Source organism: Gopherus flavomarginatus, chromosome 15 (assembly GCF_025201925.1).
Source record: "Gopherus flavomarginatus isolate rGopFla2 chromosome 15, rGopFla2.mat.asm, whole genome shotgun sequence".
NCBI lineage: Eukaryota > Metazoa > Chordata > Testudines > Testudinidae > Gopherus > Gopherus flavomarginatus.
Genome location: NC_066631.1, coordinates 6566957 through 6581948, shown reverse-complemented (window position 1 = coordinate 6581948; position 14992 = coordinate 6566957). Strand labels below are relative to the sequence as shown.

The 14992-nt window shown below is 47.6% G+C and overlaps 1 protein-coding gene across 5 annotated transcripts in view; it reads left to right on the top strand.

Annotated features, from left to right (window-relative positions):
• The window catches only part of AIFM3 (apoptosis inducing factor mitochondria associated 3), a 111452-nt gene that overhangs the window by 21476 nt on the left and 74984 nt on the right, over positions 1 to 14992 (top strand). For 3 of the 5 annotated variants that reach the window (XM_050923787.1, XM_050923790.1, XM_050923788.1), the window contains one exon: positions 14252 to 14465. The exons of 1 other annotated variant lie outside the window; for it this stretch is intronic. In XM_050923787.1, the coding sequence (XP_050779744.1) occupies positions 14252 to 14465 (214 nt within the window). Of the gene's footprint in view, positions 1 to 9989; positions 10043 to 14251; positions 14466 to 14992 lie in introns of those variants that run through there. One more of the 5 variants, XM_050923789.1, reaches the window with a different exon arrangement.

The window sequence follows — 14992 nt, the reverse complement described above, 5'->3', positions numbered from 1 at the left end:
GCTTCCTGAAGCAGCAATTTAAAGGGCTGGAGCCCAGGGCCCTTTAAAATTGCTGCCAGAGCCCTGGGGTAGCGATGGCGGGGCTCGAGTGGTGATTTAAAGGGCCCAGGGCTCCTGCTGCTCTACTGCCACGGGCCCTTTAAATCTCCGCTGGAGCCCCACTGCTGCTACCCCAGGGCTCCGGGGACAATTTAAAGGGCCTGGGCCCTTTAAATAGGCCCCAGAGCCTGCCGGAGCCCTGGGGTAGCGGCAGCAGGGCTCTGGTGGCTATTGAAAGGGTTTGGGGCTCCCGCTGCCTCTACCACCCCGGGCCTTTTAAACAGCCACCGGAGACCTGCCGCCACTAACCCAGGGCTCCAGCAACAGGGCTCTGGAGTCGATTTAAAGGGCCCTGGAGGGTAGCAGCAGTCGGAGCCCCGGGCCCTGCTGATGGATCCCTGGGGCTCTGTCGGCAATTTAAAGGGCCCGGGACTCTGCTGCAGTAGCAGCAGCTAGAGCCCCGGGCCCTTTAAATTGCCCCCTTTAAATTGCCCCCAAACCTCAGGTCTCCCAGACCCTCTGCAGCTGGGAGCTCAGGGGGTGATTTAAAGGGTTTGGGGCTCCCAGCTGCTACTACCGCAGCCCTAGCCCTGGGCACTTTAAATCTTGTTTTAAAGGGTCTGGGGATTTTGAGGTCCCACCTCTTCCGGTAGAGGCCACGCCCCTCCTCAGGATTCCAGAGTACCCACAAGTTCTTTAAGTTACTTTCACCCCTGCCTGTGGGGGGGAAATGGGGAACTCAGGAAAGAAGTGATCCTGTTTAGCCTGCCAAGGTCTGAACTTAACTATCCACTGCTGGGTCCTGGATTGCGGCCTGGAGGAGAGTGTGGACCTGGGCTCCCCTACCAACCCCTGAAGGTGGGATGACAAGAGGAGTCTACTCTTCAGTGGGAAATCCAGCTGGGAAAGACTCTCAATACACAAGGGTCCAGACCCCTAGTCCCAGAGCTAAGGAGAAAATCCTGAAGCCCTTGTGGGCACAAAAAGATCTCTGCTTTGGGATTTTTCTCTCTGTATATCCCAAAAGGGATGGACTAGAATGTGTGACCCAGCTGGAGGGCTAAGCTTCAAAAGAAGGGACCAGCCCCACAGGACGGAGCTGTAGATGAAAGGTGGACCTCTGGTCTTACCCTGCCTGACCACTAGGCTGCACAGCCAGCGAGGGCCGCCTTTCACAGCTTCCCAGACAGACTTTCAGCCTGTAGGAAATCTTGTTCTGAGCCAATTGAAATAAAGGCACCAGGCAGGGGCCCTTCATTTTCACACATTCCAATGATGTGTCTTCTTTACTTTCGGCCTGTGACACCCCCCATTTAGCCTGTTTTCAGTCCATTTTATATGTGTTATTGATTGTTTTACGGTCAAATGCTTTACAAAAATGCAATATTATATCAAACCTGTTCCCTTTATCAGTTAACTAATAATCTTGCCAGAGGACAATTTTCAAACTTATGTAACAAGAATTATTTTCTAGGAAACCACTTTGATTGCCAATAATTATATTCCATAAGTGTATATCGGAAAATCCCTGTTTGCCCTCCGCAATGTTTTAGCTTAGGAAAAAGTCATCTGACTGTGCAACTGACATGGACACCTGGAACCCTGCGAAGAAACTTGCTCACAGCCAGAGATTTTTAAATTGGTAAAGTCTGGCACATTTGATTGAAGGTAGCCACTGCAGCAGTCAGTTATAATCACGTGAAAGAAGTTCACAATCTGTCTCTTCCAGTGAGTCGACATGGAAGCACTGGCCTGAGAGAGAGAGAAGCATGAGCGTGATTCTGTAAACTGGTGGTTGGAGCACTCACCCAGGATGTGGGAGATCCAGGTACTCCCCCTGCTCCATTGACTGATTTTAATTATGGTTCCAGAGTGGAACAGCTTCAGAAGGAGAGGCTGAGGGATTCCCAATCTCAGAACATCCCCTGTTCCAATGGTTAGGATCACAGGCACCGCCTTTTCCAAGTGGCAGGGGAGTGCTCGATCCCCATCTCTGTCCCAGGCCCTGGACCCACTCCACCCATTCCCCCAAAGCCCCACTCACGCCCCACCTCTTTCCTCCCCTATTCCACCCTCATCCCACCTCTTCCTGCCCAGTTCAGCCTGCTCCCCCTAAGCACACCATATCTTCATTCCTCCCCTCCAGAGCCTCCTGCATGCTGCGAAACAGGAATGCATGGGGAGGGTGGGGGAGGCGCTGATCTGCAGGCGGGCAGGAGGCACTGTGGGGGATGCTAATAGGGGGGCTGGCTGGTGGGCACTCAGCACCCACCATTTTTTCCCCGTGAGTGCTCCAGCCCTGGTGCACCCAGAAAGTCAGCGCCTATGGTTAGAATACTCACCTGAGCAGTGACAGATTCCTGTTCCAATCCTTTCTCCCCCTCAGGCAGAGAGGGGATTTGAGCCAAGCGTCTCCTACATTCTAGCTGAGTGCTGTAACCACTGGGTTAAGAGTCCTCCTCCGCCATCATTTTGTGTGAACACACCTGGGGCCTGACCCAATAAGTAGCCTCTGAACACGCCTACCAAATCAGTCCCCACACCTGACTAGATCAGCTGAATGCGTGTCCACCCCCCCGCCCCCCATTTTGTGAATCACTCTGGGGCTTAGGTGGGAGACAGGTGCCCAAATGCCCACAGGAAGGCAGTAGGGCGCATACCCAGAGATACCTCAGGAACTCTGACTAAAAAATTACATGGGTTTGGCAGCAGGTGGTGGGGTGGGTTGTGTCTTGAAATCAGGGGCGCCAGAGGGCCATGGTCCCATGACTTTTAAAAGTGCACTTTTTACTGGCAGTAAGGGTGAGTGCTGGAGGGAGGGGGCGGAGAGGAGTGAGTAGGGGCGGGATCTTTGGGGGGGTGGAGAAGAGGTGCACAGGAGCAGGACCTTGGGGGAGGAGGTGGTGCAGGGGCGGGGGCTTAGGGAGAAGGACCGACATGAGGCGGAGCCTGGGGGGAATGGGCACCATAATGGCAGGGACTCAGGGGAAGGGGTAGGGTGAGGGCAGGGGCTTGGGAGGAAAGGGTAGAATGGGAGGGCGGGACCCTGTTTTAGGCACCAGTGGCTCCCCAATTTTAGGGAGCTCCCACCGCTCCTGACCAAAGTGGTGCCAAAACAGGGACATAGGTACCTAACTCTTAGTGTGCATTCAGGCCATGGAAACTGCTATACTGGGCAGACCATCAAGACCAGTAATTAGTGTCCTTCCTCTGCTGAAGGCCAGTACCTAATACTTCAGGAGAAGGTGAATTCCACTTTCATCCCTCTGCCGTGCTGGAGATGGGAGCAAAGTTTCCTTCCTGGACCCTGAATGATCAGTTCCATATCCTGAAGCATGAGGTTGGATTAATCCTGTCTAATCATGCATGACTACAAATATTATTGGTCAGAATTACACAGCCTTGTTTTAAAATCAAGCAGCAGGCTTGGACTTGGTGACCTCTTGTGGCAGTGAATTCCACAGCTGGACCACATACTGTGTAATGAAGTAGTTCCTTTATTTCTTGCAGTTTTGTTGGCTGTTGTTAAGTCATTGAGTGACCCTTTGTTCCTGGTACAACACAAAAGATAAGAAACTCACAGCTTGATCAGCACAAGTAGCTGCCCTCGGTTTAATGAGGGGGTGGGGGAAGAGAGGGAAGCCAAATGTTCCTTAAAGAGAAAATCTGCCCTACATGCTCAAAAACTAAGGTACATAGTCCTTAATCCCCCTGCTCTCACTGTCACCTCTGCCTTAGGAGAAATGCCAGTTCTGTGCAGGAGCCTCAATCCTCGCCATCAACACCAGTGGTGCAGCCCCAAAATGCCCAGATAAACTGCAGACCCTGGAGGGGTTTCAGGAAATCTAACAGGAAGGGGAGGTCACACAGAGTGCAACAGAATCAGCGTATTTACAGTCCTCACCTGGAGCTCTCCTAGTCCCCAGCCAAGGCAGAGGGACCTTTCTCCATTCCAAGGGAATCAGTGATTCCCCATTAGGACAGAACAATGGGTTCTTTGTGCTCCGGGGTCTAATGGGAGGTGTCAGGCTGTTTTCCTCCGGAACTGTATACAATGAGGTGCCTCCATCGAACTCTCAGGTGAATAAATGAATATGTAACTTCTAGGGCATGAATAATAATTGAATTCAAAAGGAATCACGGTCCAAGAGTGGTAAGAAGAAACAACACTTTCGTAAGGGGCAGAAAAGGGCAGCGGTCATCTGCCTGCACCCATAGCACTTGTCACCCCAGCACTAGCTCTGTTCTCACACACACACCAGAGTCTCCCTAAGGACCATTAGGGGCATGTCTGACTCCTCCCCTTCCTGACATTTCTTGGCCCTTCCTCCATACCCCTGCTACGGTTGAGCTGTATTCCATCAGGCTATACTCTCCCCTCCTGCTTCCTATGGCTTTTCTCTATCCCCCTCCCCATCTCCTCCACAAACAGTTTCTCCTTGGATTTCAATGCCTGGCTTACCTGTGTCCTTTCTTCTCACTTTCCCACCCCCTGCAATCATAGAGACTTCCCTTTCCACATCAGTGCCCCATCTGGTGCATTAGCAGTTCCCTTCTCATCCTCATTTCCTCCTGTGATCTTCAGTCCTGGTTCCACTCTCCTAAATGGTCATTTGATCTGCTTCTCACCAAAAACTCTTTGACCCTGTGTGACACAGAGGACCACTGGTGGTTCACTGCTCTGTCAGCAACTCATCAAGCCTGATATGCCTCACTTAACACACTGTTCTCATGCGATATACCGAAAAGGTGGTGTGTAAGATATCACTGGAAAACTAATTACTCACTGATCATTAATATTCTTGCAGGAGGTGTGTGTGTGGGGGGGTGTGTACAAAAAGTTATGGATATGTGCTAGAATTCTGTTCTTAAAATGTGTTTGGCAAGCCATGCCAGTCTGCCCTAGACAAAGGGACGCGTATTTGTTTGGGACCTGCTTGGTTGTTAGGCAGAGACAATGAAAGCATACTCATAAAAGCCATCGATCTGATCAGTGGGGGAGATATCATTTGAGGTTCAGTTTAGAGGCTAAGTAATTAAATCAACTGATTGTATACAATGACTGTATTATAAAAGTGCATCAAGTATGGTCTCTGCTGAAAGCTAATGACACAGTGGTGATTGATACCATGGTGAAATCTATGGATTAACACCATATGAGGAAATATGGATACTTGCAGATATTATGCTTTAAAGTCTGACCAAACACTGGGAGAAACAGGTTTTCCTGAGGGAGGGTAGCAGTATGGAATCAATACAATGGAAGCCTCATTTACATAAGAATTGACCGGGGGACAGGAAGCCCACAGGAAAGGAAGAACAGCATGAGGTCATCCTGAGTCTGGGGACAAAGCAGCGAGTTAGGGAAGATACAAGAGAGAGAAGACGCCATCCTGGCATCCGTCACTAGAGCCAGAGCCTCTAGCAAGATGAGAAGGATGGATCCTTCTGCCAAGGAGTTTGACATCTCTGGGAGAGAAACCTGCTTAGGCAAAGATCTTTCACCTAGGAAGACAAGAGAAACCAGCACCTTGGGCTTCTGTGCAAGGTCCGGTTAAGAGAAAGTCAGCAATGGCTGGGAAGAAAAAGTTAGTAAGAAAGCTACCTTGAACCATGGCTGTAGCTTGCTGAATTAAGTCTTAACCATTAGAAAGTGTATCTTTACCTTTCTGTGTTAGTAATTCTTTCTAACTTTATTCCTTCTACTTGGTATCACTTACCTACGTCCTTTTGTTAATGCATTTGTTTTATTTTTACAGTGCTGTGCTTGAAGGGAAGGGTGTATTAACAGCTTATTAACTTAACTGGGGTAATGTGCTTTTGCCTCTTTAAAGGAGCAAACAAACATTATTTCTGAGTGGTCCAAAATAGGGCTGGGCACTTCAGGGCAGACAGTTTGGAGGAAATTCAGGACTAGGGGTGTGCTGGGGTCACTTTGCTAGTAGTGACTAGGCTGCTGGAGTCAGAGTTGCTGAAGCAGGGTTGCGTATCACACAGACATTCAGTGCATGCTTGTCTGATGGCTGGGAGAATCCAGACAGGGAGCTACTGCAGCAGAGCCTTTTAAGGCACACAGGGTTACAGGACAGGTGGTAACACAACCTCTCACTGGTCTGGGTTGCACCCCAAGATGTGACACCCCGCCCCTCCATCTGGGCCTTCTGCAACCTCCAGTCTATTGCTGCCCTTGACTCAGTCCTCTCCGTGCTCTCAGCTGTCTTCAGCACCCAGTTGTTCTCTGCCTGCACTCTGCTCTCACGTATCTTTGATTCCAATGCCATATGCACCCACTGCCCCAGCTCACTCTGTGCTCCTGCTGCTGAACACCATTGATGTGAGGCCCATGATCTCACAGACTTCCTCCATGACAGGTGTTCTCGCCTGCTTCAGCTCTGGCACCTCTTTGTCCAAAACCAGTACTTTGGCCTCTCACTGCCTCCCATGCCCACAGTCTTGTCATATATCTGCTGTCTCTGGTCCTGCCTCTTCCTCTGTCTCTGCACAGGATCTTGCTGATTTGTCCAAAGAGAAAAATTGACCAAAACTGCTGATTTCTCTCCCTCAAGCAGTTTCTCACCATCCCTGACTTGGAGGTCGTCTACCTCTAATGCCCCCCCATGTCCCAGTGATCCTATCCCTACCCACCTCCTTAGGTCCATTGCCTTCATGCTCACCCCTTCCCTTGCTTATCAGCCTCTCATTGTTCTTTGTCTCTACCTGTTAAAATATAAATATGCTTCGCTCTCTCCTACCCTCAAAATAGTCTTTGATCCTTGCCGCCTCTCTAGTGACTGCTCCATCTTTCTCCTCCCCTTTACCTCTAGACCTGGCACCTTCTAAAACTACACAGAACTCAGACACTCCTTGCTGATATTCTCCTGCCAAGCTTTGCCTCCTCTCAGATCCTCTCACCCCTGCTCTGCCAGTGCCCGCAATATTGGCACTTTGTTTCTCAGATTCCTGCCCAGTCCTCTGTGACTTGATGGTAGTACCTCCCTGAGCTCAACTGAAAGGCCCCTACCCTGCCCACTGTCTGCCATGCTCCCACTACTGTGAATTGAGGTGACTCATATGCAAGTTGCCCTAATGTTCTTCCCCTTCTCCTAACCACTATCTACCTGTCTGTCTGCCCTTATATTGTGAGCTTCTCGGAGAAGAGACCGCACTTCCTGAGTGTTTGGAAAGTGCGCAACAGATACTGGACACTAATGTTGGTAATAATAAAGGGAGGAACCAGAGATAAAAGGAAAGCATGGGAGTTGAGGGCACCAGATGTATAAATTAATAAATTAACCTACAGCAATCGGACTCTTACCTTCAAACAAGGAGAACCCCACAAACAGTATGTGACTGCACTCTATCAAATCAACAGTCACCTGGGCATCGCTGAGGACTGCTCAACGGATACCTTGGCTTAGTGGGTAGCTAGCTGCAGCCAAAGAGGCCAGCCAGATGTTGGGATGCAGTAGGATATGTGAAATGTAGAATGTATATGTTTGGTGTTGGGATAGGTGAAAAGATGCCTGCTTGTCTGGCAGGGAGGGAGAACAGCCAGGTGAAAAGCTGAGCCAGCAACCTAATCAGGTGAACACCTGGGTCAGCAGTTCAATCAGGTAAACAAATGAGTTAGCAAACTAATCCTAGTGTTAGGCACAAATGTGTTTATACAATATATAATGAGTAACTTTGTAATAATATCTTTTTGAGTACCTGAATGAGGCTGTGCACTTTCATTTAACCCTATGCTGTGCCCTATTTCGGTGAACTGATCACTCACTGAAGCAGCAAATAAACGGCATATTTCTTCAGCTCAAGAATCTGTCTGTAGACCTGTGTGGTCTGGGTAGCAGGAAAAAGAACCCGTCAGCAGATGCATAAGGAATAGGATGGAGAATAATGCAGAAAATATTCAATGTCTTTGTACAAATCAATGGACCAGCCTTATTAGAATACTAGGGGTAGGACTGGTCTCCCTGTCTCACCCAGGATATTGCAGAACTAGCGGCGTCTAATAGAAGAGCAATGAAAAGGATCAATGGGCTTAAAAAAGTGTCTTATGGAGAGAGAGTGACAAGACTGGGGTTGTTACCTTAGAGAGGAGACAAACAAGAGTGGATATGATCAATGTTTATAAAATAATAGACACAGACTTTAAGGTCAGAAGGCACCATTATGATCATCTAGTCTGACCTCCTGCACAATGCAGGCCACAGAACCTCACCCACCCACAACTGTAATAGACCCCTAACCTCTGGCTGAGTTACTGAAGTTCTCAAATCATTCTCAAATCATGGCCTGAAGACTTCAGATTCCTTAGAAGCCACCATTTGCTCTAGTTCAAACCAGCAAGTGACCCATTCCCCATGCTGCAGAGAAAGGCAATCCCCTCCCACAGCACCTCCACCAATCTGGAAATTCCTCCCTGACCCCAAATATAGTGACCAGTCAGACCCTGAACAGCTTGGTGAGACCCATCAACCAGACATCTGGGAAAGAATTCTTTGTAGTAACTCAGAGCCCTTCCCATCTGTGTCCCATCACCAGCCTAAACTTGTTGACGGCCAGTTTATATCCACTTGTTCTTGTGTCCACATTGGTACTGAGCTTAAATATGAGGGAAGGAGAGGAGTTATTTATCCCTCTGATATATTTATAAAGAGCAATCATATCTCCCCACAGCCTTCTTTTGGTTAGGCTAAACAAGCCAAGCTCTTGGAGTCTCCTCTCATAAAATAGATTTTCCATTCCTTGGATCATCCTAGTAGTCCTTCTCTGCACCCGTTCCAGTTTGAATTCATTTTTCTTAAACATGGGAGACCGGAACTGCACGCAGTATTTCAGATGAGGTCTCACCAGCGCCTTGTATAATGGTACTAACACTGGAAATACCTCGCCTGATGCATCCTAGGACTGCATTAGCCTATTTTCATGGCAGCATCACATTTGCAGCTCATAGTCATCCTGTAATAAGTCAATACACTCAGATCTTTCTCCTCTTCTGTCACTTCCGACTGATACATCCCCAGCTTATAGCAAAAATTCTTGTTGTTAGTCTCTACGTGCATGACCTTGCACTTTGCACTATTAAATTTCATCTCATTTCTATTACTCCAGTTTACAAGGTCATCCAGGTCTTCTTGTATGATATTCTGGTCCTCTTCCATATTGGCAATACCTCCCAACTTTGTGTCATCCACAAATTTTATTAGCACACTCCCACTTTTAGTACCATTGTCAGTAATAAAAATGTTAAATATGATTGGTCCCAAGCCTGATCCCTGAGGAACTCCACTAGTAACCTCCTTCCAGCCTCACAGTTCATCCTTCAGTATGGCCTGTTGTAGTCTTCTCTTTAACCAATTACTTATCCACCTTTCAATGCTCATACTAATCCCCATCTTCTCCAATTTAACTAATAATTTCCCATGTGGAATTGTATCAAATGCCTTCCTGAAATCCCAGTAGATTAAATCGACTGCATTTCCTTTGTCTTAAAAACCAGGTTGGTCTGGCATGACCTACTTTTTGTAAAACCATGTTGTATTTTATCCCATTACCACTAATCTCTATTTTAACTTAACTTTCTCTTTCAAAATGTGTTACAAGACCTTGCATACAACTGAAGTCAAACTAACAGGCCTATAGTTTCTCAGATAACTTTTCTCCTTTTTTAAAAGATAGGAACTATATTAGAAATTCTCCAGTCATAGAGTATAACCCCGGAGTGTACAGATTCATTACAAATCCTTGCTATTGGGCCTGCAATTTTATGTGCCAGTTCCTTTAATATGCTTGGGTGGAGATTATCTATGATTGGCCTAGAGAAGGAGCATCTGGTTTCCCTGTGTCATAACAAAAAACGAGGGGACATAGAAAGAAATGGAAAATGGCAAATTCTAAAGTGATAAGATTTTTTTTTCCCACATGGAACAGCTTGTGGAACTCATTGCCATTGGCTGGCATTGAGGCCAAGAAGTCAAAGAGGGCTTGGACATTTATATGGGTAATGAGACTTCTGGATATATAATAGTTAATGCTAAAAAAAAAGGCACTAAAATAAATGGGAATTTGGTGCACAGGTGCTTCAGAAAACCCCACTAGGTCAATGATCCCTAAACTACAGGGCATGGAGGAACATTCAGGGGGCACACAGTGGGGCCTAGGCCAGTCCCCACTGGAAGCCATCCAGACCCACTCTGTCCCCAGCCCAGCTGCACTCCAACCTGTGCACCACCCCCAGCCCTAGCGCCACTCTGGCCCCTGCTGCACCCCCCTGCTCTCATTCCACCTCTGACCCCAGGCCAGATCTGCCTCTAGCTCCAGCTCCTCCTCCATCCCAAGTTCTGCCTCCAGCTCCACCTTCAGCTCCATCACCTCTGCTTAGCCAACTGCCCAGTAATGGAGGGGTGTGTGGAGAGATTCCATACTGGTAAGGGGGGGTGGGAGGATGCAACAGGAAAAGTTTGGGCACCACTGCATTGCATTCAGTATCTGATCATTGTCTTTTTATGCTGCCTTGTCTTGTAAACAACTACTGCCTAATTTGCTGTCTACTCTCACCCTTAACTCTTTCATTATGACAGCATCCCAGGGTGCTGCCTACACTGAAGTAACCTGGCAAGTTTTAATTAACTTAATGTTTACTCGCTGCATCTAGATCACCAGTAAAGGTGTTAAATTAAGCTGGTACCAACAGCGATCTCTGAGACATCTCCCCAGAGATCTCCCACATGCCCATGAACCAGCTAGTATCTAACCAACCTAATTACGTGAAGGAAACTCACCTCCAGGTTCTCTCATGGCATCCTACTAGCTACCCATTGCTAGACTGTACTGGTCTTTATGAAGATAGTAGCACTTTAAATACCTGTAACATTTCAACTCCTATTAAACCAAACTCTTTTTCTGTTACTACTTTCCAGCCACTGTCTTCCCAGGTTGACTTGCATTTGCAGTTCTGTTCCCCAAGTAGAGTCATTTTCATTTATCTTTTTATTAACTGGCCCAGATTTTCACTGATCCTCATGCAGGGGAGCGAGTAGCCCCACCCGTTGGCAGCACCTGGGCAGATTGCAGGAACAAGTTTAGGGCTGAGAGCAGTCTCAGCAGTGAAATGGAGGGGGCAGTGTGTTGCCAGCATGGTTGGCACAAGGTAAGGAGCAAGCTGCACTCTGCTGTAAACCTAATGCCCTCCCTCCCTGCCAACTCTCCCAACTGCTACAGAAGAGGCATTAGCTATGCCTCATTTTCTGTGGCTGTGCACTGCCCATTTGACAGCTAAGAGGCAGGGGTCCCCTGAATGCTGAGCTGCAGCACTTTCCTCTCCCTCCTCCCTGGCTGCTGCTGCTGCTCCTCCTGCCAAGGTGAAGCTGGTTCTCTTGTGTTGTTTAGTCCTGGCTGAAGGCTTCCTCCTCCACAGCAGACCAGCTGGTCTGGGTCAGTTCCAGGTGCATTGAGAGGTAGGGGGCACAAAGGGCTGGATTCACAAAAGGACTTACGAACCTAACTGCCACTTTAGGTGCCTAAATCCCAGAATCAGGCTCACTGGGATTCACAAAGCCCTTGCTCAGCTGCCACCGAACTCTGTAGGTACATAAACTCCCTCAGCACCTACACGTTTGCCGTAAAAGTTTGCTCGGGGGCTATTTTTCTGCCCATGAACATGCATGCAGCTGCCTCCCTCCATGTTTCCAGATGCCCAAGCCCCAGCGTGAAACACAAACTGAAAGAAATAGGTGCTTCTCAATCTAACTCACCTGTGAAGTGGTGTGCTCAGAGCTCGCCTGCCAGAGCAGAACCCCCATACATGAACATACACAAATAGCTGGGGAAGGAGGATGTCCCTCATAGCTTTTAGCACCATGGGGAGGGTACTCTCCTGGGATGGGGAAGACCCCTGTTTACCTCCCTCAGCTGAAGGCATCTAATGCCAAGTAAGGATTTTGGAGATGAGAATTCCAGGGAGAGGGAGGTGCCAAACTCCCAGAGGGGATGCACTCACCTTGGCAACTCCCATTGACTACCTGAGGCAGGGAGCCACCTCCCATGCTGGCTTCTGTGGATCCTATTCTCAGGTGCCTCTCTCTCCTTTTCCAGTGTACAGGGAGCCCAGGCACTGAACTCAAATGTTGAGAGTCCCAGTGATTGTCTAATCCCCTGCACATGACCACCCCTAAGTTCCTTTGTGAATCTAGCAATTAGCAATGGCTGGGGGAGATGGGTGAGCAGCAACTGACCAGTTTGTGGGGAAGGAGAGTTTGTGCAGCTCCATGTGATGTTCTTCGCTAGTAAGAAAAGGTCACGATTGTCCTCACTTGAATCTCACCGGTGAGGAACCACGCACAAAACCTGGCAGCTATGGGAATTCCTCTACAAGTCACAAGAATATCAATCTCCCCATTTTCCAGCTGCTAATGCAGACAATGATTATTTCCTTATGTTATGACACATAAACAATGTTTGCTGCCACAGTGTGAGGGTAACTGCCTCTGTATTCCCCCTTCTGTGGCCCATTCAAGGAGTGCCCAGTCAGGTCTCAGGTGTCACCTCTCTCTGGGCAGGGAGTGTTGCCACATTCCCTTCTGACTGCACAGCTCCCTGCCTTACACAAGGATATCCCCAGTCTGCCTAATGGCCAGCGCTTGTGCATGGCTCTCTCTCTGAGGGCTATGCACAGCGTATTGCCAGCAGTTACAAGTTACTGCACCGGTGTTTCTAAGCAAACATGTTTATTGTTATATCACAGAAAAACATAAAATCAATAGAAGTTCCAAAACACATGCTAAAAGCTTAGCAGAGGTCACCTCATAGGTCTTTTGGAGCCTTAGTAGGCCAAAGCCCTTCAAACACCTCAACAAGGGTTATGGGGGGACCCCTTGGAGAGACGGTCCTGGCTGCTGGTTCAGAAAGAACCTCTCTTCATCTGTTGGTCTCTGAAAAACTATGTTTGGACCAGTATGTGCATACCTCCTGTACAAGGGTTAGCCAGGGCTCGACCCTCTCCGGGGCAGCGGGGAGCCACACCGCCTCATTACATCTCCCCAGCAGGTGTCCCCTCTTTGGGCATGTTGACAGTTTCAGAGACTTGCCTTAACCACCCCACCATTGCTTTTAGCTCCCGGGGCAGCGGTAGTAACCCTCCCCCTTGGAGTTGCAACACTCCCTGGCCCATAACAATAAATAAACTTTTCCTACACTTAATACAGTATTGTCCTCAAAGATACTGCATGCAATTGCAATATCATTTAGACTTGCAAGTACAAAGTATTAAGGCCAGTTAGCAGCACAGCTGGGACTAGAACTTGAATGTTACCAACACACAGTGTTAGACACAGGTCCTGACACAGGTCTTGGGGCTACATGGCTTTTAGGAAGGCTCTTTCTCCTCTAGCAGCTTCGTCAAAAATTAGAATTTGCAAACATTGCTGGAAAATGTTTTCTAGGAACATCTCGCCCAGTTCTAATACTACTGTTTATCCCCAGGATGTTTTTCATCTTCTATTGCCAAATTTGTGCACCTTCCCCATTGAATGCTCAGGATCCATAAGGGTCAGAACTCAAATAACAGTTGAAATTCATAACATCAATTTCTTATTAATTGCCATCTGAAGCGGTAGCAAAAGCCTGCTCAGCTGTGTACTGATTTAATATACCATGCTGTATAGGTTTAGCTTTACCTCTCATTTCATATTGGTTATTAACGATGGAAAATTTTTCTTTAACTGTTTTCAGATGAAGAGAGGCCCATTTACGACTAGAAACTGAAGCGTCTAAGCCTAAGCATAAATTACGCCCAGTTGCCAGCAGCTGTATTTCATTAACAGGGAACAAGCCTAACATTGATTGGGTGGCGTTTCACAAGCTTTAATATTTCTGTTTGCAAGAATACCTGGTTGGTGCATATTGGTTGGTGCATATTGAGGAAAACCGGTGGGTTGTGATTAAAAAGGGAATATAGGGGTCATGGATATTAAACCTGAGTCAAGACTGAGATTTAATTTGCTACCTTCCCAGCCAAGGCAGCAAAGGTGGCAATTCTGAATGGCATGTGTCAGGTCCCCTAGATTTTCCTGAATGCTAGAGTTCCTAGGAGAGCTGGAGGTAATGTCTCAAGGCCATAATAGCATTATCTGCAGATTTCTGGAGAAATTATACAGTTTGACTTAAAAAACTGCTGCTTAGTTTGAATGAAGATTTTTGTTCGCTCCTGCAGTTGAAGTGAAAATTGAGGTGGTGCTACCAGAGAAAGAGAGGGCCAAGGAAGAGATGTCACCCAATGGGAAAGCCAGTCCACTTGTTTACAAAGTCAATGGGACTGCCCGGCATTACCACCTTGAAGAACATCCCATCACCATCAACCCCTACCAGAATGTCAAGGATGTAGTGGAAGCCTCTGTGTGTCATGTGAAGGACCTTGAGAATGGACAGTAAGTGTTTAACATTTTTAACAGCCTGAAGGATCCCAGAGGGCTTTATACGTGCTACCATATACTATGCAAAAACTGAAATGCTGCCATGTGGTGCCGGAGCTGAACAGCAATCCTGCACAAGCCTGGGAAATGTGGCATGTTATGATCCCAATTCATCTAAACACTTGAGCATGTACTCAACTGTAACTTTGTGCTTAAATTCATCTCCAGTCAGCACGGCATTTAAGCATATGCTTACAGGTACTCATGTATTTAACTGCTTTGCTGAATCAGGGCCCATGTCATGGAAATTGTCGCTTTTTTCTCACTAGCTCTTTAGCCTTGACTAATCCAGGATGATTGGACCATCTGTGACCAGTATAATTGATCTTTATAATATAGGTGTGGTTATCTTCCTCCAGTTTTAATACAATAGAATCTTGTACAAGTGACAACTTGTCTTTAATGTTTTTGGATACATGAAATTCTTTCATGTTCTGTGCCTGTGGAACTCCTGTTAGGGAGATGGGACATTAATTTCCAGT